This window comes from Pyrgilauda ruficollis, unplaced genomic scaffold (genome assembly GCF_017590135.1).
Source record: "Pyrgilauda ruficollis isolate IOZ18807 unplaced genomic scaffold, ASM1759013v1 scaffold53, whole genome shotgun sequence".
Taxonomy (NCBI): domain Eukaryota; kingdom Metazoa; phylum Chordata; class Aves; order Passeriformes; family Passeridae; genus Pyrgilauda; species Pyrgilauda ruficollis.
Window position 1 is genome coordinate 3703841 of NW_024526933.1, and position 22947 is coordinate 3726787.

Below are 22947 nucleotides of genomic sequence, written 5' to 3' on the forward strand. Positions count from 1 at the left end.
GTGTATTAAATGCAACGAAGCAAAGAAAATGGAAAGTAGTTTGAAATGTGAGACTAACAGCGTGATGTACATTTTACTGTAATTATTAGAGTTATAAAGAAGAAAAAGGTTAAGATTGAAAGGCTTCATACCTAGGATTGTTCTAAAAGGTGCTGGACTGTTTGGTGTCAGCATTTTTATCTCCAGCATATCTTTGAGATTTTAAGTCCAGAAACCAGTTTGGAAATCCTACAATCCCTACAGATTTTTATATAATCCTGGAATTTTAGATTGACAATTATTCTTAGCAATATCCACTAAGCAATAGACTTTGCAACATAAGATTTCTTATTTTCAGATCTTTTTATTCCTCCTACCCTCACATTATTTCCTATGTCTGTTCTTGCAGCATTAATGGAACTAAAGCAAATGTGCATTCCAACTAGAAATTCATAATCACAGCTTTTTAGATGCTGTGTTAATCTCCACTCATTCTCAATTTAGATCCCAATATCAGTTAGAAGGATATTGAAATTACAAAGGCGAGTACATGAAATAGTAGTCCTACTGACCAATTTTGAAATAAAAGCAGTTTCCAGTGGGTTTATAAGTGATTTTCCAATGTTCTGATTGTTGAACTCTTCTCCCAGATCTTTTCAGAAACAGTGGAAGTCACAGTGCAATGCCTTTTCTCAGAAAATATGCAAAAGCCACTTGAGACCATGATAATTTAGTAGCAATGTTTCCTGATTTCCCAGTTAAGAGGAAGGTGTAATGGGAAAATACTGGAGCTAAGAAGGAAGATAATGAACCTGGTTTTTGCTAACATCTCCTGTTAGCAGCTGCACCTTCTTCTCTTAGGAGCAAATGCTACACCAGCAGTAGCAGCAAGGGTTCTACATTTGGCATGCATTAAACTAGCACAATGCAGTGCCAAGTAAAGAAACACCAATTGGAATGGGATTCTTCTGGCAGAAGTCAAATGATTGCTTGGATGAAATTCAAGTTTCTGCTACTGGCTTAAAATTGGCTATACTGCTCATCTATCTAAGAAAATTCAAGTACCAGCAAATACTGAACTAAACAAGATGCTGTTTTCTCAGTATAAACACTTGAAGTGTGAGGTGGAGTTTGCAAGCAGAAAAGCTAAACACACTTTGTCTTTTACCTCTTATCACTTAATCATTTTTTATCACTTTATGTTTTTAATTTTTAAATCATTTTAATTTTTATCAAATTTCTGTCTCTTTATATTACTGGCTTAGACTGTCATCATAAGCCCAGATGGTAACTAAGCATTAGGCAGACACTTGTTCTCATCCTTCATTGCACCCCCACCCTGGTGGAATGGGAAGAAGAATGAGAATGGAAATTTGTAGGTTGAGATCAGAACAGTTAAACAGCTGCAACAAAGTAAAATATATAAAATTAATAGGGGGTTTTTTTGTTAGAAAAAGGATAAAGCTCAAGGAAAAACAAGTGATGTACAGTACAAATTGCTCACCACTTACTGACAGATGCCAGACCATTCCCAATCACTTATCAGACCCATTTCCAGGTAACTCCCTAACTTTATATACTACGCAAGATGTTCTATGTGGCCAAAGAATATTCCTTCGGCCAGTGTGTATCACCTGTCCTGGCTATGTTCCCTCCCAGCTTTTTTTGTTTACCACCTCACTGGCAAAGCACGAGAGAGTGAGTAAGTGCTTGACTTCGAATTATGATTGCCCAGAGAAGTTGTGGATGCCCCATCCCCAAAAGTGTTCAAGGCCAGGTTGGATGGGGACCTGAGCAACCTGATCTAGTGAATGGCATCCCCGCCCACAGGATAATCTTTAACATCCCTCTCAAGCCAAACCATTCTGTAATTCTTTGATTCTGTCTTGTGCATTTTTGAATTTGCGGTTTCTTTCCTGTATAAGTCTGGAATCACTGACCTTCTGTAGAATATGTTTAGGAGGATCAAGAGGAAGTGCACATTTTTAATAGGTAGTTACTGATGTGATCCATTGCAGAACTGCTGACTGAGAGAGATTAGTGTTAACACTGTGTGTTTTGCTCCCATGTGCATTTCTGTCTTTTTCACTTGGGCGTGATGTACTTTTAAATGTATTCAGAATTTGGTGTTAGAGGCAGGAAAATAAGTATGAAGAAACTAAAAACACTGGGTCTCTAGCTGAAGAAGTTACCTGAGATACACTTCTAATAAATATTTAAGCATACCAATACCCTTTTAGAATTTAGTTATGTGTAGGTGAATATCCTTGCTCCTCCAGTTCTTCATGAAAGCATAAATTTTTTGCATTTTCTTGAACAGTTGACCTAAAGGAAAACACTCCATCAGCAAAAGCTAAAGTCATGGTTGTGCCACCTTGTCTTTACTTCCATTTTACATGTGTTTTTACCCACCTCTCACAAAATTTATTCTGGTTGACTCTCTGTAGCAACGATTTTACAGATTTGAATGTGCTGTTCACGTCCCTTTAGAAATTTGTGCTTACTGATGTGGAACTGCACACCCTTATTCTACCCCATGCTTCACATTGATTCCCTCTGGGATAATTTATAAGTGTGTACTTTTGCAAAACGTACAGTAATCCTACTTTTGAAAGTTATCTTTAAATTCCATACTAGTATTCTTTTTAAAAGGACAAATTGTGTGGAGTGAAAGAAGCTAAGTATTTTAAAATGTGCAAACGGCTTTCTGAGTTCTGATGTCACAGTTACATCAGTGAACTTATCCTTGTTAGCCACCAATATTTGTTACTGAAAGTTTATTTAAGTAAATTTTAGGAATGCAGTTTGCCTCTTGATATCAACTTTTATAGAGGTTTTCTTTGTGCTACGGTCCTGTGTTACAATATGTAAAATATTCTGTTATAGTAAGTAACCTTTTATTTTAAAGGAACCTGTAAAAATGAAAGCAATCGTAAAGGTTGCGTTTGTCTAAAACTGAGTTGTTTTCTCCATTAACTGAATGGCACCACTGTAGTAGAGGGTCACACTTGTTAATTTCTCATGCTTACACTGGAAAATTGGTATGCAAGTGGGAAGCTGAATGAGCGGTGGGAAGCTTTTCTCCTTCTCCTTGAAAAAATTTGGCAGAGCTTGTATGAGAGCAATGTATGAGACCAATGGGACACATGCCTCTACCATCCTTAAAGAACAGTGGGCTTCTGTTTTATTCCTGTTTAATGCAAACTCTTTGGTATTTTTTACAGGGATTAGATTCCTAGTTCATGCATGTTTCTGAAGAAAAATTACTTACAGATGAATAATAGTTGTTGGCTGATGCCACATAGTATTTATGCTAGGAGATTGGTGTTGAAACATGCAGGATTGTCATATGGGGACACAAAATGGCATTTTGGCAAAACGTTAGTCTGTTGGGGTTGGCTTTATTAACACGGTATTAACAGCCGTGTGGCACTGAGCTGGTCAGGTCCAAAGCTTGTGTGCAGAAGGATGAGACAGAGGAAGTGAACAGCAATTATAAGCCTACACTGCCAAGCAAGGTACTTGTCTCTCTTGGCATCCTCTTGGAAATGTTTGAGTAGTTCCTTGGGATATGGTTTGTATTCAGAAGAGGTGAAGGAAGGATTTGTGTGTAGAAAGAGTATCTCTGAAAATTCACTTACATTAAGTTTAGAAAAGCCCCTCAGAGAGGAAAAATCCCCAAATTTAATAGTACTGTAGCTGTGGTTTTCAAAACTGAAGACTCACAAATTCTCAGGATATATATTTGTGTGGGCAAAGTACTGAACTTGCCTTCACCAGGAGCCATTAAAATTCTTAGGCTCCCAAACTCAGTTTCTCCAACTGTCTCAAAATACTTTATTTTCCCAGCTGAAACAGGCAGCATTGTACTAATTACCATCACAAAGCTGCTCCAAGAGGATTGTGTCTATTAATGTTTATTGGAAGTGTTATGTGACAAAGCTAGGGGCACGTATTAGGCTCAAAAATGAAGGACTGTAGAATTTTTTAATACATTTTTGTAATGTTGTGATATATGGCCAATTTGATAAGGTAGTGTGGAGATGTTGTTTTACCTGGCTTCTGCAAAATGATGCATACAGATGCCTCAAAGGGATGCTGTCATACAGATTGCTCTTACCTTGGATGCTCGTGTTTCACAGTCTGCTGAAGCTGGAGGCAAATGCTGAACACTTAATCTCTGAGGAAACCACTTTTATAGAAGTTTAAGGGGTGAACGTTCAATGGTGTACGTAAAGACTGTTTCCACTCTTCACTCTTTCTTTGCACCTTCAAGTTTTTAATAGTTGTCCATTCATTTTACATCTCCATTAATTAAGTAATAATTTTTAAAAAGAGGTCAGCCTTTTTTCCACCTTTTTTTAAAAAATGGTATTTTTATTAAAACCAGTTTCTATCAATAGCAATGACATCACCTCCTTACTTTGTAAATCTGTGAACTGTAGGATGGATCAATGGGAATCTAGTGCACAACCTGTAAGTAGGAAGATTATAAATCACTTTTTTTTTTTTTCTTTTTCTGTTGCAGGAAATACAAAACAATCTCTGTACAGACAAGCTTAGAGTGATGAATACACAAGTAGATAGGAGAAGAGAATGTAAAAAGGGAGAAATACTCCTGCCCAGAAAATATTTGAGTTTCTCTGATGAATCATAAAGGTGTTTAGTTAATTTTATTCCTGTCTTGTTCATCTTACCACCCTGAGGCAGCACAAACTAAGAATTCCTCCCCACTTTTACTTTCTGTTGCTTTAGGCTTTCTAGAATCCCCAATAAGGCATTTTGCTTTTTTTTTTATGTTCACTTGCAATATGTATTCAATTCAAGGTCTTGAAAATTTGAGAAACAACTCTGATTGATTTTACTTGTATATTTTAAAATCACCGTTAGCCCTTATTTGCACAATTTTCATTTTTATCATCCCCTGAGTGCTGATGTGATCTACAAAAATGCTTGGAACTCTCAGTACCTATGAAAAGAACAAGTATTTCTGATCTGCACTTGTAAATACATATTGTAATTACGTTTCCCTATGTTTTTGTAAGTATAAGCACTGTCAAGTCATCACTGATCAGTGCCAGTGTTCAGTAATAATAGAGCATGAAAATGTGGAAGGAGGCCATGCTGGCAGCAATGCTGTCCATAACAAATTTTGCCTAAAAGAGCAGAGAAGAAAATTTTACTGTTGCAGGTCAGTGAAACAGGGAAGGATGTGCTTGATTTTAATAGACAGGTCAATTCCTTCACCTGCCCATGATGGTCACTTCTGCTATAAGCAGAGATGCTTAACACAGATCATCATAACAGTATGATAGAACCATAGAATAATTTGGGTTGGAAGGGACCTTTAAAGGCCCTGTAATCCAACCTCCCTGCAATGAGTAGGCACAAGTAATGAGCAGAGAAAAACATGATCCAAGGAGAATTCGGAGAATTCTAATATCTGCCCCATACTTTTGACTTGTTTTAGTTTTCAGATTTCTAGCAGGTTGTTTTTTTTTGGTTTTTTTTTTTTTTTTTTTTTTTTTTTTTTTTTTTTTTTTTTTGGTTTTTTTTTGGGGGGGGTTTTTTTTTTTTTTTTTTTTTAGTTTTTTGAGGGGTTTTTTTTTTTTTGTTTTTTTTTTTTTTTTTTTTTTTTTTTTTGTTATTATTATTTAGGTTTTTTTTGGTAGGGGTTTCTTTCTTTGATTGTTTTTGATTGTTGGTTTGGTGTTCTGTGTGTGTGTTTTATTCTCGTTTTTCTTAAAGGTATTTACAAGCATCAAGTCTCCACTGAGAAAAATACAGATCTGCTCTTGAGATCAGAGCAAGGTATTTAATTGCCATGAGCTGCAGAGCATGTGGTATTCCCTGTTAGCTCTTTGTGCAATGACATGCAGAGGAGAATTGAGGAAGAAGTTGTAAAATCATCACTGAGCTGTGTGAAGCTGGGAGGAAATTCCTGTTTGTGGCAGCGCACTGGAAGCGCGGCTGCAGTAGTGGTCAGAGTGTTACTTTGAGCTGGGAAAGCAGTTAATTTGCTATCTTTGCTGTATAGATCATACATGCAAAACCCATTTTCTTCATTTTGTTTACCAGAGGAAAACTTGATTCTAAATGCTAGATTTTCATTTAGATGATTCAAAATGGTGGATTTTCTGTTCCTCTTATTTTATTTAAATGGCTTTATTTTTTCACTTTAAGCAATGGTTGTTCAATAAATATTCAGTGATGGATTATTTAAATTCATCAAAGTGCTAAATACAAAGAGCTTTCTTACCTTCTAATTTTTTAAATAAAATCAATATCAATTTCCTGTAAGCTGATTTTTTTTAGAATGTGCACTCTCTCATTTGAAGTGTCTTTGGTAGCATTAGGTGTGCTAAAACATAAAGAGGAACTGGAATTTCCTGGAAGGAAATATCAAAGAGTGTAAGGATTGTGCAAAACAGAGATCCCTTGTGTTACTCAGTTTCCTAAGGAATTTCAAAGAAAATTTCAAGTCCTGCTACTTTAAAAATACTTAAGATTTATGAAACTTATTGGTCAGCTTACCTTTGAACTAATGAACATAAAAAGAATAGTAATTAATTATCTTTTTCATCTCTAGAAGAATTTAAACTTAATAGTAACGAAATTAATACACAAATGTCTTTGGTATACATGAAAGCAGAGTGAAGAAATGAGGCTTAATCATTCTGTTTCATTGCATAATTTACTCAGTCCTTTTGCCTTGAAGACGTTGTTCCTCTTGTTCTACTGGTTCCATTTCATACCTTTGCTGAACAGTGCTCTGATGTAATTTCCCATGACTGCACAATAGATACTGAGAACAAACCTACTTTTTCTGGCTTGCCTTTGGGAATGTGGTAAACTTTTCAAAGGCTCCTGCTGCAAGTAGGTTAAGGGGTACAGCAATCTGGACACAGTAGCTGTTTATCCTTGGGAGATCCATGCGTATCTTGGGATGCTACACATCCATTTGTGTCTTGAGTGCTGAACCTTCACACCTGTCCTAGGCTTATGGTCAAGTGCTGGTAAAAAGCTTTATGCTTTTGTTCTGCCTCTTTCAAGTGTACTTGCACTGTGCTACTACTGAGTCTTGTGACTGCTGACAGTTTTTCTGGCTTTTACTGCCCTGCACAGAGGACATGCTAGTGAGCAGTGTAATCTAGGCACACATCTTCCCTTTGCAAATCTGTCTCTCTCATACCTTCTCCTGAGAACGCATGATGTATGCAGGTGGCATTACCATGATATATGCATGTGTTTCAGACCTTTGGAGGTCTGTGTGATGGGCACTGCTGCCATTTTGCAATGTTTAACACACTGAAACAAAAAAAAAAAAAACCAAAAAACAAAACCAAAAACAAATTAAATAGAGGTTAACAAAAACCAGTAAGCTTGTGCAAAGGGAAACACAAAAAAGGGTGACCCTGTCTTACTCATGCTACATATACGCTGAATTTTATTGAGACTAAGATAATTTGTGCACTGATTTCTATATTTGACCTTCAGATTTGTGTATGAATGTGAGCTCCACAGATTAGCAGGAAGAGCCTTTTTGTGATGTGTGAATAGCAGCTTGCATTGTAGGCTGAGATGCTAGCCTGAGACTGCAAAGTGCTGTGTGGTGCATACTTCTTTTTCTTTTTTCCTCCTGCTAGCTGTTAACTCATTCAGTCTCCATCAAATGTAAAGTTATTTCAGCAATGGACCCTTGCAGAGTTAAGATGTGACTTTTTTTCTTTAAAAAGCTGGTGAGACTTTCAGAGTGGGATCCAAGATTTCTAGTAAATAACTAAAAGATGACTTTTCTCAGGAGGGATCCCCAAAAATAATCTTTTCAGACAGTATTTTAAAAGTAAAATCTGAACATGTATTTAGCTTTACTACTTACTGATTTAGAAGGGCTTAATGAACTTCATCAATATTCTTCTCACACATGCATTTCTTGAAAACAAGAAAAATTTGTCATGGTAACTTGAATGTCTGTATTGCTAGCCTAGAAGCTGGTGTTACTGAGGTGATGGTAGTATGTTGTTTTATGCTGATTCTACTGTCACTCTCACTGTTACATGCTTTAGTCATGGCACACCCTGAAGTGAGTTAGTATTGAATTTTTTAATGTTATTTTTGCATTCCACCATGTCACCAGTAAAGCTGATGTAGAGCCAGCCACAATAGACTCTACCAAGACAAAGCTGAGTCAGTTGCTGGATGCATCCCATAGTAATCTTTTCCTCCTCTGTCTTCTGGGATGATGATTCTGCTTTCCCTTACCCTATACAATAGTGTGTCACCACTGGAATCATCTGACTATTCAGGGCTGTAACAAAAATTAATGTCAGGGGGATAAAAATCTTGTCCATATTTCCTTTATGTGATCTTTAGGATATATTGGATTATGATTAATAGTCTGAATAAGACCTTGAACTACCTGTGAGCTTCTCTGAGAAGCCAATATAGCACGAAAGTTTCCAGTTGGCCTTTTTATTTGCCCTGTGATGCTTTTGGCATGTTCAAGAGTAGGGTTTTTGTTAACTTCGGATGTATCTAGAAAAGGGCTAGTGTATTTCCCTAGTCATGTTTCTGAGGGCAGACATGCTCTGGCATTCACTGATACTGCTCTTTACCTTTTCATTCTGAGTAAATAAATCCAGTCTTAACAAGAAAACAAATATGTACCTTTATTACTCAGATGTTTTCCGTGAATGTGCTAGCAACTGAGATGCTGTTATTACCAGGCAAATTTCCTTTTATTTCTTAATGCAGCTCCTTTCCGGAGGAGTTATGTTGTACCTATGTTTCTGTACATTGCCAGGAAACAGTCATCTGATTAAGACGAAAAGATAATAACACATTGCCCTCTGCAGAGGGGCTAATTGTTCAGGCTGGTCTGGAGCAAGACTGTCTTCCTGACTGAAATACTGTTGTTAAGTGGATGGAATGGATGCATGATTAGATTATCAAGCTGAATAATGCAGATGGTTTTTTTGCTGTGTTTTGGGTGCTCAATGCTAGAAGAGTACAATAAAATAGAGTTTGACAGTACCTAATTCCTCACTGTAGCAAAATAGGCATCAAGATGCGAAGAGTGTAATACAGGTATTTTTGCACATGATAGGAAATCAAGTGGTGAGGCAGAAAACTGTCAAAACACAATTCATTAAGTTGAGGCAATTTGTCATTAAACCTTGGATTACCAAGCACAAAAATTTATTAAATTGAAAAGATTCTCAGATGCTTGTCATAGGTTTTCAGAATAAAGACTATTTATACATTCGGTATAGAATTCAGACAGCAGATATTCTTCTGCATTGTCTTGCAGCTGCAGTTAAACACAATGTTTATCTTCACAGTAAAATAAACTGGTTCTTGTTTTATTGTCTGGATTCATTAAGCCATTTCAGTAGAATATGTTGTACTGATTTATATAAGATATAATTTTGTAATAAAGGGATTAATTTTACAATTTAAAATTTGAAACCTGTAATGTAAATGACCTTTAGATGTTTGCTTTTACATGGTGTTGGCAGAAGAGTATTGCTCTAGGAAAGCTGAAACTTTGTCCTTGACATAGATTAATATCTCTGTGTTCAGGAGAAAAGCTGAGTTGAATTCTCATTTATGTAGTCCTGGCAGGACGCTGTTGAAGTCTAATAGTTTATTGACAACTGTTTTTGTTGCAGTATTTCATCTGCTGCATACCACAGAGCACGTTTGCTATTCTTTTCCAAGCATATACAAATCACTCCTCACATGGGAAGATTGTCTTTTAAGAAAAAAACCTGCATTTACACAATGTGTCGCCCTCATTTCTCACTTTCTGGTGTTTTGAGAGGAGGTGTGCACTTCCCTTAACTTGGGGCTCATGTTTTCCATGTAAAATTTTGTTTTCAAGTTCAACCAGACATTATTGCCCAGTTTTATGGCAAATGATTCCTTCAGGAGTAGATCAAATATCACAACAACTTTAGTGCAATAATGGGAGCTGTCACTGTCACCCCCTGGTATTACCCATAAAAGAGAGTGGTGTGAAACAAGAGAAGGGTATGACAGCTGCGACCTGATTGTGCAGTTGAGGGGTTGCGACCTTCCCCTATTGTACAACTTGTTTTGGAATATTGTAATTTTTCTTTTGGTGATTTGAGAAAGAAGCTGAAAAAATATGTGAATTTCTATCTTAATCTGTCAGAGTTTTTTTTGGTAATTTTTTATTTTTCATGAGCACAATGTAGTTAACCAATAATAATTTTGCAGTAGAAGAATCTTAATGTTTTAGCTTTCTGGTAATTTCAAAGGTCTCTGGCAGAACCCATAGTTCCAAGTGGTAGATGAGGGAGGGTGAAGTCAGCTGGGGAATGTTCTAATAAAAACAGAGGAGAGTTTGAAATGGCCACAAGGAGTCTAAAGTGGATGGAATTGCCGCCTGCTGTAAGCAGGATCTGTTTTCTGTGTTTTCATAACTGAGATTTTTTTAGGAACCTTGGCAAGTATAAAATTTAGCTTAAGCGTTCAGTGCATGGCTCTGAGGATTTCCCCTGATTCTGCCAGGAGGAAGGAGCTGCGCCTGTTTTTCCTCCTGATACAGGGTAACATTGAAAATCTGAGTGAGACAGTGAGACAGGAATCATGACAGTCACAGAGCCAGGGCTGACATCTGGTTTCCTGTGTTTTCATGGGAGGGAATGTGAATTCCATCCAAGGGCAAGCTGCCCACCTTCCTTCTGTTTCACTAGTCTGTCATGAACTGACTGGGTGTTTCCAGTGCCAATATAAAAAGGATAAAAATCCCCTTTTTTCTTTCCTTGGTGCTAGCTCAGCATCAGCTGTTGTAGGGCAGAGGAGATTTTCCCAATTTTCAAATGCTTTTTTGTTCCTTTCATGTTTTTTTGGGGAAAGGATGCCTATAATTTCTACAGCTGCTCGGTATATGAGGAGCTTTTGGGATTGTGAAGTTTTGCATAATTTTGAAGGGTGATGTTGAGGAGAAAGGCAGATGTTTGACATAGATTGTTGTGCAGGTATATTTTAAGACTACATTTGAATGATCTGTTAAAGATTTCACCCAATATGATGCTTCAAGTTGACTGGTTATAACTGTTTTAGGGACTCAGTGAAACAGGGATGAAACTGCACCTTAAAACTTTTTGAGGAAAGCTGTGCTTAAAACTTTGTAATGTGTTCTGGCTTGTGATAGAGTGAGTATTATTAAATATGACAGCATATATACATTTAAAAATAACAGTTTTTGAATGCTGTCAAATAGATCATAGTCCTTCATTAAAAGCATTTGATGAAAAGAGATTGTTCTAGATAGGTAGCTCTCTTTTTTAGTACTTTTATTTTAGTAACAGTGTTTGTGGGAAATTATGGTGCACAGTGGTGTTACATTGCCAGTACAACCTAACCATGTTTTTTCCAAGTTTGTTTTGTAAAACTAATAAGGCAGTAGAATTAACCAGCATCAGAATCTGCATATTGTCAATCTCTCTTCTAAAAAGCTTTAAATCAAGATTGACTGCCTTGTCTGAAGACATGCTGTGGAAAAAAATGCAATTACTTCATTTTACAAAGGATAAGGCTGGCAAGTAAGAGACATTAATTGGATAAAATTGTATTTGTTCCAAATTACGCAGATAGCCAAATCATCTAATGGCCTTTTCTAATGTTAGAACCCCTTAGTCCTTTTTCTTGGCATCTTTTTTTTGTGTTTATATACGAAGTGTGTACATGTATGTGTATGTATAGACACACATGCACAAAAAATACAGGGTGTGTATGTGTGAGATGCAGCAAAGATGCAGCATAAGCTAGAAAAGGAAATGCCTTTGATGAGCTAAGTGCATGATGATGGTCAGCATTTTTAATCTATTGGCCATTGCTCTGAGAGATTCTTTATTAAATATTTCAAGACCAATCTCTTCAGCCATGTATGAGTATGCACTGCAGAGGTCCAGCAGCGTCAGTTTTAAATAGGCAGTAATGTCTGGAATTACTGGAACACCTGTCAGCCATCCTGTGGAACTATGTCCTTCAGTAGGTTGGCGCTTTCTGATGGCTGTGCACTGTTGTCCACTTGTGCTGCTCTCCTGTCATGCCTATAATCCAATGTGCAGATATTTGTGTTTCTCTTTGCTGTTGAGAGAAGGTGATGAAGACAAAGCTTCAGAGGACTAGTTCCTGGGTACCTCGATGTGTGATACCTACTTGCATGGACTGAGGCTGGCCACCTATTGCATGGTTAAGATGAAGACAGGCAGAACTGGGAAGGGTTAGAGAAGACTAGGTGGTGAGACTGGGCAGCATAAGAGCAGAGTGCTATTCCTGCACTAAACTAAAGTTTAAATGCCTTGTAAGAAAGGGAATCTTTCATCTTTTCTAGAAAAATAGATCCTGGTTTGCTGGTTCTTGTGTCTCTGATATGGTTTTGCTTAACTCTGGTGTTTTCTCAGTTGAGTTTTCAGTGCAGTCCATTCCTCAAGGCTCTTCGGAGAACACGTGAACATGGGTGGGTTTGGGTTAATGGCAGCAGAAGTACTTGATGGTGAAATCTTCAGAGAATCACAGAATAATCTGAGTTAGAATGCACCCACAAGGATCATCAAGTCCAGCTCTTAGGTGAATGGCTTATATGAGGATGAACACACAACCTTGACATCACCAGGATCTAACCAACTGAGCTAACACCAGTGGTCTTCCCCTGCTCTCTGCTTTCCTTCTGCTTGCTGCTTTCCTTGTACTTAGGGCACATGGCTAAGGATGATTGCTGCATCCCACAAGGGAGGGTGCAAGGCTACTGAAGTGTCTGATTGCTCTCTTGCCAATTTCTATACTGGCTTGTTTCTTGCATTATTTTTTAAAAGTTCTTTTTGCATTGATGTGTCAGGCAGAAAGAGGAATCCAAAAAGTTGTCCTGTGCTGCAAGACAAGATACCTTTTATTCTTTGGTGTCATCTGCTCATTTATGTAACTTCTCCAGTTTTGAAAAAGAGGTTCATTATAAAATAATTTCATCCTGAGGTTTTGCAGTCAGTCTTGGCAGAGCAGTTACAAAGCTGTCAGAGTTTAGCTTCTTAGAATCTGCATGTCAGCTTTGCACTGCACCTAGCTCTTTCCTAAGACTTTTAAGAAGTTTTTTTCTTTCACATAAACCTGTAGTACCCGTAGATGACCTGGGTGAGGAGAATGTAGCCTTAGTTTGCTCCCAAATTACCAGAGGTTAAGCACAGCTTTTCTACTCTCAGAGGCCAATCAGAAATCTTACTTTGCTTTTTATTTTGCAATAATATTCACAGCCATTCACTTATTTTTCAAGTTGCTTAGTTGTCTTCCTGGTATTTTCTATTGCTCTTCTTTAATTCCAGATATGACAGGAATTTAAAGAGAGACCTTTCTGATACAAAAATTACCTAGGAACCAGCTTTACTATCTGTTTATGAAAGTTGCTGTGTGTTGTATTTTTTGCCAGGTCTTCTTCCACTTTATAATCACCTATGTGAGAAAAGGAGTTTGTTTACAAAATTGTGGTTTGATGTTTAAATACCTGTTAACAAGGCACATTTCCTAAAAAAAATTGCTTAGGAGAACTGTGCTCATTTGTGTACAGGAAGTAGCTTCCACTGTATGGTTTTTTTCATCTGCCACTATACATAGTAAAATGAATACAGGCAATCCTATTAAGCATCATCTTCTGGGTTTTTTTTTTTTTTTTGGTTTTTTTTTTTTTTTTTTTTTTTTTTTTTTTTTTTTTTTTTTGTTTGTTTGTTTGTTTGTTTTTGTTTTTGTTTTTTTTTTGTTTTAATGAGTTTTATGTTCAGTTGCAACAGGCAATGTGGGTGGTTAAGGGAAATTGATCAGTGTGCATAAACATCCTCTGCATCCACTGATTTTTCAATGCTTTCCCTAAATGCCAGCCACTGGGGAGAAAACTTCCAATATATAAACACATAATCTGCAGTCCTTTTTTTCTCCCCCTTTTTTTAATTCCGTTTCAGCCAAGAGCTAAAATTTTATAAATATCAAAGATAGCAAATTTTGTCCTTAATAGATAGGAAAGAATAGACAAAATAGTATTGTTGCAAGGTCAGGAAATGTGAGTTACAAGTATTTGGTATGTAATTCAGGGCTTTGCTTTCCATTTACTAGATGTGAAGACACATTTGCAGCATCCTAGGATTTATTTTGAGGGAGGTCATCTTAAAAGGGATACAAGAGTAACTACTGCTAAGAAGAAAAAAAATATTATGAGTTCCCAACTTAGATAAAAAGGATGCATTTTAATAGTGTGTCATTATGTTCCCCAACTAAAAAACGTGGAAAACTGATCAATTACTGAAACAGCAAAAGTGAGGTCAGCTTGCCTTTGATCTGTGCTGAGTGTGTGGGAACAGGAAGTCTGAGCACATGATGGAACGATGAAGTTGAATCTGACATAGTAAGGGAGAAAGTGAAGTCTAGTAAAGGTGAAACAGTTATGGGGTCTGTAAAATGCATTGCTTTATTATCTTCTTTTTTGCAGCTGTGGTTAATGGAATAAGTCTGTAGAGACCTTTATTTGAATTTCTATTGTGTGTTGGGTTTTTTGTGATGATAGTTGAAAGAAATTCAGAAAGACTTGTTGTTTTCAATGTGTATTCATATAAATACTTCTTAAAGAGTGGGAAAAAAAGACCATAGTTGTAATTTTGTGAGGTGATGATTATAAATGCAAGGGTAGTTCTGGCTATGCTATCAAATGGAGGTTTTATTTTAGGTAATGCTAATGAGGCAGTTTGTATCTCTTTCAAGGACTGAATGACCTCCAGAAAGAAAGAAAGAAAGAAAGAAAAAAAAAATCAATCCAGCTTTCTCTACTGTAAAAAAAATTGTGAGCTGGGGACTTTTTCTTTGGCAAGGAGACAGGAACTTGTATGACACAGAGAATGAGTTTGTCCCCTGATGCCAATAGCTGGCTTTTATTAAATACCATTGGGGTGCATTGGTGTAGGCACCATGTCCAAGGAAATCTTCTGGAGGACTTCTTTCTTCAGCATTTTCAATCCATCATTAATTTGCTCTTTTGAAGACTGAATGTCAAATCTTACAAATTTAATGTTTGTTTTCCTTCAAAACAAACATTTAACAACTGGGATTATTATGAGGGGAGGATAGTACTGATGAAAGATTCTTTACTGTGTAATTATTTCTGACAGGAAAATATATTTAACCATATGTGTCTATGAAGCACTAGTTGAGCAGCTTGGAAATAGTTTCTTGTGGTAAAATTATTCCTACAGTCTGCTGAAATAAAGTACAGGAATGAAGCACTTTGCTGAGTGGGAAATGAGCCAACATAATCCTTGAAGTTACAAAATTTCTGCAGTCAAAGCACATAGGAAAAGTGATTAAGCATACTGAAATATTACCAAAGATGGATAGAAAGGAGTTACTTACCTAAGGCAGGTAAGCAGGATGAGTAGTTGAAAAAAATGTGTGTTGGTGGATTCTAAGTTAGTAGAAGGTGGGAGATTTTGTGTTTATCCCCACCCTCTTTCATAAAACCTTTTTTTTAATGTGCATTTTTGGAGATGAACATTAGGTATTATGACAAGTGTCCTCTGAGGCATAATGATATAACTATATCGTATATCTGTCTGACAGTTCAAGTGCATAGCATGGCGAGGATTTCTCAAATAACCAAAAGTTTTTATCTAGGCCCTTATCACATGAGATTAGCGTATGAGTTGAACTTTCAGCTGGTTCACTGAGAGCTGGTGACTTCTTCACCATAATTGAGGGTCTTGTCTGTCAGGAGACCTTATTTGTGAGTTGCAGCATTTTTTGTGATTGGGTGTGCTCCAGAGATGATATTGCCAGATCAATAACAACACAGCTGGGTTTGTGATTCTGGAATAATCCACAGAGTGATGGATCAAATTTCTGTGATATCTAGTTGTATATTCTGTTCATTATGTAAGCTGTTAGACTTTCACATCACTCTAATAGCTTTTCAAATGGGCATTACTTCATCCCCTCTAGGGATTATGTTCCATGATCTTACATTTCTTCCTCCATTCCTCTCACCAGTGCGTGCACATCCCATGTCATGCTTGCAGGCATTTAAGATGTGTTTCCCCATGCGAGGCGATGAACATGTGGGGATCAGCTGGGGTACCACTCTCAGGGCTTATAGGGGTTCCCCAGCTCTACTCATAGCTTCTTTCAAGACGCCCTTCTCTCCCACTTGGTGTGGAAGAGAGGTGTGTTTGTTCCAGCACGACCCTTACCATGGTTGGGGTTCAGTATGTTCAGCTGAGCCCTGAAATGTGCTCCTGAAGGGACATTCTTGCAACTACCCTGGCTGGATGTTTTCATGTGGGCAGCATAAGTGAGCTGAGAGACACTGCCGAGTCTCTCTTTTGCCTCTGCTGAGGGAGGTGTCTTGTTTGGCTAGAAGAATTTTTGGTTGCTTTTCTTTTTTAAAAACACTTCTTGTAAAATAAGGGCAGACTGCTATGCATCTGTTGGAAAAGGCATATTTAAAGAATGGTACTTGGAGTTGTGCTTGAATATGTACTGGTTTTGCTGTGTCTTTTGAAACTACTGAGAAGATTCAGGCCAAGAGAGGATCGTTGACCATGACCTGTACTGGGGGACATTAGGTATTTTTAATTAAAATCCTGGTTTGGCTTTTATGTTGCTTCATAGGTGGGGATTGAGAACTCATTCTTGAAATCTCTAGTCCACTTTCCTTGATGTGGTATGATGTAAAGAATGAAAGAGAGAAAGCAGAGTCAGGTTTGCTGAACAATGTTGGATATTGAATAAAATGATAGATTTGTTGATAGAAGGACTCAATTCCTTTTAAGAAATCAATAGTGTCTCAGATGGCATCACAAATGCTGCGCTAATGGAAGCTGTTATCAGAAGCAAACAGTTAATGCTGCAAGCCTTCTGTGGGGCTGACACTTCAGGGACACAAAGCCTAAATGGCTAAGTGATGCCCATGTGCACAACAGCAAATGAGCATGAGCCCTGTAAATGAATATTGCATTTGTGGTTTCCTCAGTGCTTGCTGGCCAGACTGGTGGAGACTTTTGAGCGCTGCAGTATGCAAACTATAAATATTTATTTTTTATTATTTATAACTTAACCTATGGGTCAGAGTAATTTACTTGCAGAATATCACTGAGGTCAAGAACTGATTGCATGAAAGCTGTTACCTGTCTTCAGTGCTACTTCTCAGGTTTTACTGAGTAGTAGAATATACTTTTCATTTTCCATAGTAATTTGTTTTTGGAATAGTTTTCAGTGCATGGGACTGGCATTGTGGGATTTTTCTGTTGTGTAATTTTTCCCTTTTCCTCTTTATCTGTTATTATTTCATCACTATCCTTATACAATAACCTCTAATTTAAGAGAGCATAAAATTAAGCTGTCTTACGGGCAAATCTGTCCATCTATTGCAAATGAATAGTGTAAATTAAAGAAAAATAAATAACCTTAAATCATCTTCATTTTCCAAACAAGATAGTACATAGGAGGAATTTCACAAGTATGTTTCTGACCTCACTGCAACAGTTATTTCTGGGTAAATTTTCAATGTTATGTACATTTAACCATACAGTTTCATTGAAGATTAATAGAACTTCCTCAGCTACATTCACATATACATCCTTGAAATTGCTGTTACCTTATTTCTCTTCTTCCTAACATGGATATTCTTTTTTCTTTCATTTCTCCTTTATTTTAAAGATATATTTGTATATTTCTTCCCCAAAAGAAGCTGCAAATAAAGGCTTGTTTATGGGGTTCTTTTCTCTTTGGCTCTTTTTATTAGTATGTATAGCTTAGGGCTCAATTGATAATTAAGAGCTTAGAAATTTGAGTTTAAAGACTAATATATTTGTAAAAATGATGTTTTTTAAGACCCATTCCAGGGTACCAAATGAATTCTAAAACCAGAGGAGTAGTAATAGTAGTTTGTGTCTCAGATATGAAGCATTCTTTATCACTACTGACTGCTAAATTCCCTATGAAATAAGATGGGCATTAATTCTTTAATGTTTTCTATCACCTATTCACATACTTTTATACATAATAAAATTTATTAAATGACAGATTTAAAAATTGTTCCTTCACTAAGTTCTAGAATTAGATAATGTTGATAGAAATGATTTTTAATTAATATAGAAATAGTAACTAGTATATAGAACAACATATATACTTCACAAGAGATAAGTAATATAAAATAACATGTGGAAGAGGACTGTTATAATTAAGTAAATGCCAGCTACTTTGTTGCAGTGTCATGTTTTATGCCTTTCATTAAAAATCACTGGCCCATTTTTTGCTTCATTTTAGGTTTGTAGAAATATAATTAATTCTTCACTGATAACAGAAGAAAATCCTGTGATAAATGGTTTCTAAAATAAAATCTTCCATTTCCAATTCTTTCAGCAAAAGTTGCTTTTTACATCTTGGGACTTAAACTACAATAAAAGAAGTCAATTACAACAGGCTTCTCTTACAACTGAGAAAATTTTCTGGTTAAATGTTATACACCTGACTAGACTAGACTTCCAATGTGTTTTCCTATAGTAAAAAGTACTGTAGGATGCTGATTATGGAAGGAAGGAATTCCTTTTAAAGAGTTATACCACTTTAGCTGAGGAGTAAAACAGGCATAATTTTATTGTTCTATATATTTTGAAGGCATTGTTCAATATTGAGTTCTTGTGAAACATTTTCATATATTCCTGCTGTTGTTCCCAAAGAAGGAACAAAAAATGGCAAATGACTTGTCTGTGTATCTATCTTGTGAGTACTTGCTGTCATCGGTAGTCTCAGTGAATCCATAAATCCAAAGAGCCATAAGAACTTTGCAGAGGGCACTGGATATTGTCAGGATTAGGGCTGGCCCAGTTTTTCCATGTCAGAGTTGAGTCTGTTCCACCTCACTGACTTTGGTTGCTACAGAATGAGGGTTCTGTTCAGATTCTGTTATTCGGGCAAGACTTAAAAGTTGATCTAGAAGATACTGAGAAATTCGGGTATGCCTAGATGTCTTCCTTCTCTGCGCCCTTAGTTCTGCTCCCTGTTCAGCTTCAAAGGATGGATATTAAATGAATCCCATTCCAGGGCATATCCCAGTCCAGCGATGTTTAGGGAACTCTTTTGCTGTACCACTGGAGACAAATGCAAATGTGATGATGACAGACATGTCAAAATGGCCTGAGCAGGGAATTGCTCCCAGATGTCTGTTCACAGCCATACTCTGGTGTGCGAGAGCTGGCCCCGTACTGAACTATGGAAAAATTGTCAATGAAATGGAAGACCTGCCTGTTGGTGTTCAAGTAATTTCTCTCATGAAATCCTAGAAAAAATATGATCTTATCACTGGTAGAGGATGTCCAAAGAAAAGTCAAAAATGCAAGACATGGCAGTCAAAATATAGTTTAGCTCTGTTGCTTTTTATAATTATTGTTACGTATTGTCAACAGAGCTATCTTTTTTTCAGTTTTTAATGGATAAATGGATAAAGACGCTTTTTTGCTTTATTTTCTTTTTTGTTTTTTTTTGCCTTAGAGGCACAATGGTTTTGTCCATTTTTCTGACTGACTTAGTTTTAGTTCTATGGTTCTATCATCATTGTACTTCAACACGTGTATTTAATTTTTTTACGTCCATATAACTTCAAAATATGTTGCGCAGCAAAGAAAACAAGCATACAAGATCAAACAGTATGCTTGCCTTGCCTGAGAGCCTGACTTTCCATTAATTTAGACAGAAATGTTGGTTTCATTGTGCTTTGTTTGTTGTGTTGATAGTTTTTTTTTGTTTTTATTTATTTATTTATTTATTTTTGTGCATGACTTTACGCTTAAGTAAGCACTTAAGTATGTGACCAGCTTTACACACAGGGTCATTGCTGGGAGCTGTTCACACAAGTAAAGACACTTACTGGATGAGGATTGAAATCCCCAGTACAAATAAATACAGTGTTTATGACTCTGCACACTTAGTAATGTCAGTGGCTTCCTGACAGAGATAAGCACAGCTGGCAGGACTTCAGTGGTTAGATAACAGAGCAGAAACATTGTGTTTAATCTGCTTGTGATTATTCCTCTTCCTTGTGACGACATTCAGATAAACAGACACCGAACTCCACAGTGAAGCAAATTCAAATAGGGAAAACATTTCTCCGAATGTAAGAGCTTAAACTGCTATAAGTAGTTTTCGTCTCATTTTCAGATTTGTAAAGCAGTCAGAAAGGTTTTGTCATCTCATTTTACATCATTGGAGAATTGTTAAATTGGTAGGACAAGTTACACTCTGCTTTGCTTTTTAAGTTGCATCAAGATAGTTGAAATAAAAAAAGAAATTCCCAAAATAAGCACGAGATGGGGATAATGTGTTAAAAAAGAGCAAGAGCAAGAGCAACAAAGATTGTTGTTTGGGTTAGTTTCAGTATACCAGAGAAATTACCAAGGAATTAGGTTATAAATTTGCAGAGTTGCAGAAATGGAAGCTGTAATAAGTGTGTCTGATAGGGAAAATGAGGCATTTTTCCAGTTTATTACTCAGTTCCTAGGAGCTGAGGAACAAACTCAGGTTGCCCTGTGAGTCTATCAGTGGAAGACTCTGTCTTCCATATCTTGTTTCTGTACAGAACACCCTGTTTTGCTTAATTCTTTTGTTGCAGCTGCAAGTTTAGTTTGATACATATTTGTTTCAATACAAACGAAAACTTTTGACTCAGCTTAAAAAGCAGTGTTTAACAGTTATTTGCAAACTGACCTTGTGTGTTTGGGGATTTTGTCATTTACATGGCATTATATCTGTTACATATGTGTTGGGGTTTGTTGTGGGATTTCAGTGGTATTAAGGTCAGATATTCAAATACAGGCTTAGGAAAAACATACTCATCTTGTCTGTGCCTATTTATCTAAACAAATCAGAAAGTCATTCCTCAAATTATTTATAGAAATCTCCAAATTTTTGAGTGTGTGAAATATCTGCATTATAGGACTTTGTTTAAAGCCATTGCATGGGTTACAAAAATATGAATGATAATATTTCTCATTTGAAATATACAGATATATTTGAATTAATAGACTTGGAAAAAAGTGGCTTATTTAATGGTATTATTTCATTAAACACAGTGTATTTATTACAATTCAGAACATTTCATATCTCTCACGTACAGACTTTTCTGACTGTTGTTTCTGCCCACATATATCTTGTTTAATGGAGAATAGTGAATAACTTCTGAGTGAACTGTGGTATAATTCTCAAATATTTGAGCTGTGAAAATTTTAAATGTATTACTTGATTATTACTTTCAGATTCCTATTATTTGTGGCTGAAATTCTTCAGTGGTATTAGAGTTTTGGTTTGGGGTTTTTTAGTTGTTTTCTTTTATTTAAGGATTCATTTAAGGAATTGGAAAGCTGTATGGCAACTGTCTGAAATTTCAGGCAATGTTTTATATTCATTATTCTCTGACCCAAATCCATTCCTCTGCTCTGTTGTGGATGTCTAGTTGTTCTTAATTTGTGTTTTCCAGATTCTTTCACAAATCAGAACGAAATGTGGTTTTAATATATTCTTTTGTAGCATGGTAATATGTAGTAATGTGTAATAAATAGAAAAAGATCATTAGATTCTAAAGCTCAGAAGAATTTGAAGCATTGTTAGAGAAATGTAGAAAATGTTTATTTATTCTGCTGTTTGCAGAAAATAAAATTAACTGCCATTGCCGATCCTTCTTGTCATACAATCTATTATGAATTAGGACTTAATGTGCAGTGTGCCACATCAAGTATTTTTCTCTGTGTATCAATTAAGATCTCTTTTTTCCCCCAAAATTTCAGGTGTCCAGTAGGCTTTAACAGTTTTAACATTCACAATTTCATATGAGGACTCTCACTACATTATGCATGTGCTGAATTAGCTGACTTTTGTGCATCTTGAATATTTTTTAAAATGTAATGAACTGAAGGGGGTATATTAACCAAGGGTGAAGTTATTAACTAGTCCCTTCTATTTATTGATGGAAGGCTTAAAGACTGCTAGAGCATGAATCTTAGCTTGGAGGCTTTTTGCTCATTTTTGTTTCGTTTGTTTCCATCATCTATGTTCCAAGGAAGAAAACTAGGGCATCAATTACTTTTAGAAACAGAACGTTGTTACTGGATTTATAAACATTATGTGTGCTGTACGCTTTTATAGGTTTCTTCAGGAACTCGGAAATTTGTGATTATTTAGGTGACTGAAGCAAAGGGCTTTTAAAATTAATAGATTAGAATTTGAACTCCTAGTAGTTTGTTGTAGAAGATTGTACTACTGACTGTTCTTCCACTGTGTCCTGGTTTGGGGCATACAATCATCATATAGCCAAGCCAGGACACAGTGACACCCTCTAAGTTGTTGCATGAAAATATGGATAGTCTGGTTTCCCCATTTCCAGTGTTTTAAAAAATGGGTTTCATTAATACACTGTTGCCAGTAAAATCTGTTTTCATGTTTGATTGTACCTGAGTCATCTAATAGCCGTTATTTCCCAGTCCTATTTAATTTGCTGTAGATTTGTTTAAAACTGTATGCAACTTAAAATGTCACATCTTAATGTGTTTATAATTTTTCCTGCTGCCTTTGTAATGAAATGTCACCATGCAATTTTGTCAATATTTCAGTGGTTTCTCATAGTCATAAAACTTTCCAGACACTTACAAGATTTTAAGGTAGAAAACAGTTAATTGAAATATGGCTGCATAACTGTATGCCTTTTTTTTTTTTTTTTTTTTTTTTTTTTTGTCAGCTACAGGGAGAGTGACAGTTTTCCTTTTGTATTTTTCAGACTTTGATAGGACTTTTCCTTTTGAGGAAAGCATTCTCTATGTTGTCTCCAAGATGCCCATACGTGTAACTGGGTACAGCACAAAAATATGTCAGTGAATGTAACCACTCTTAACAGTAAAAAAGTTGATTTTTAAATGTCTT

At 36.3% G+C, this 22947-nt stretch overlaps 1 protein-coding gene across 1 annotated transcript in view; it reads left to right on the forward strand.

The window, feature by feature from the left end:
- The first annotated feature begins 12468 nt into the window (after positions 1–12468).
- FRMD3 (FERM domain containing 3) overlaps positions 12469–22947 on the forward strand; it is an 88380-nt gene continuing 77901 nt past the window's right edge. Inside the window, exons 1-2 of the mRNA XM_041480759.1 lie at positions 12469–12541; positions 21682–21700. Coding sequence (XP_041336693.1) covers positions 12469–12541; positions 21682–21700 — 92 coding nt within the window. The remainder of the gene's footprint in view (positions 12542–21681; positions 21701–22947) is intronic.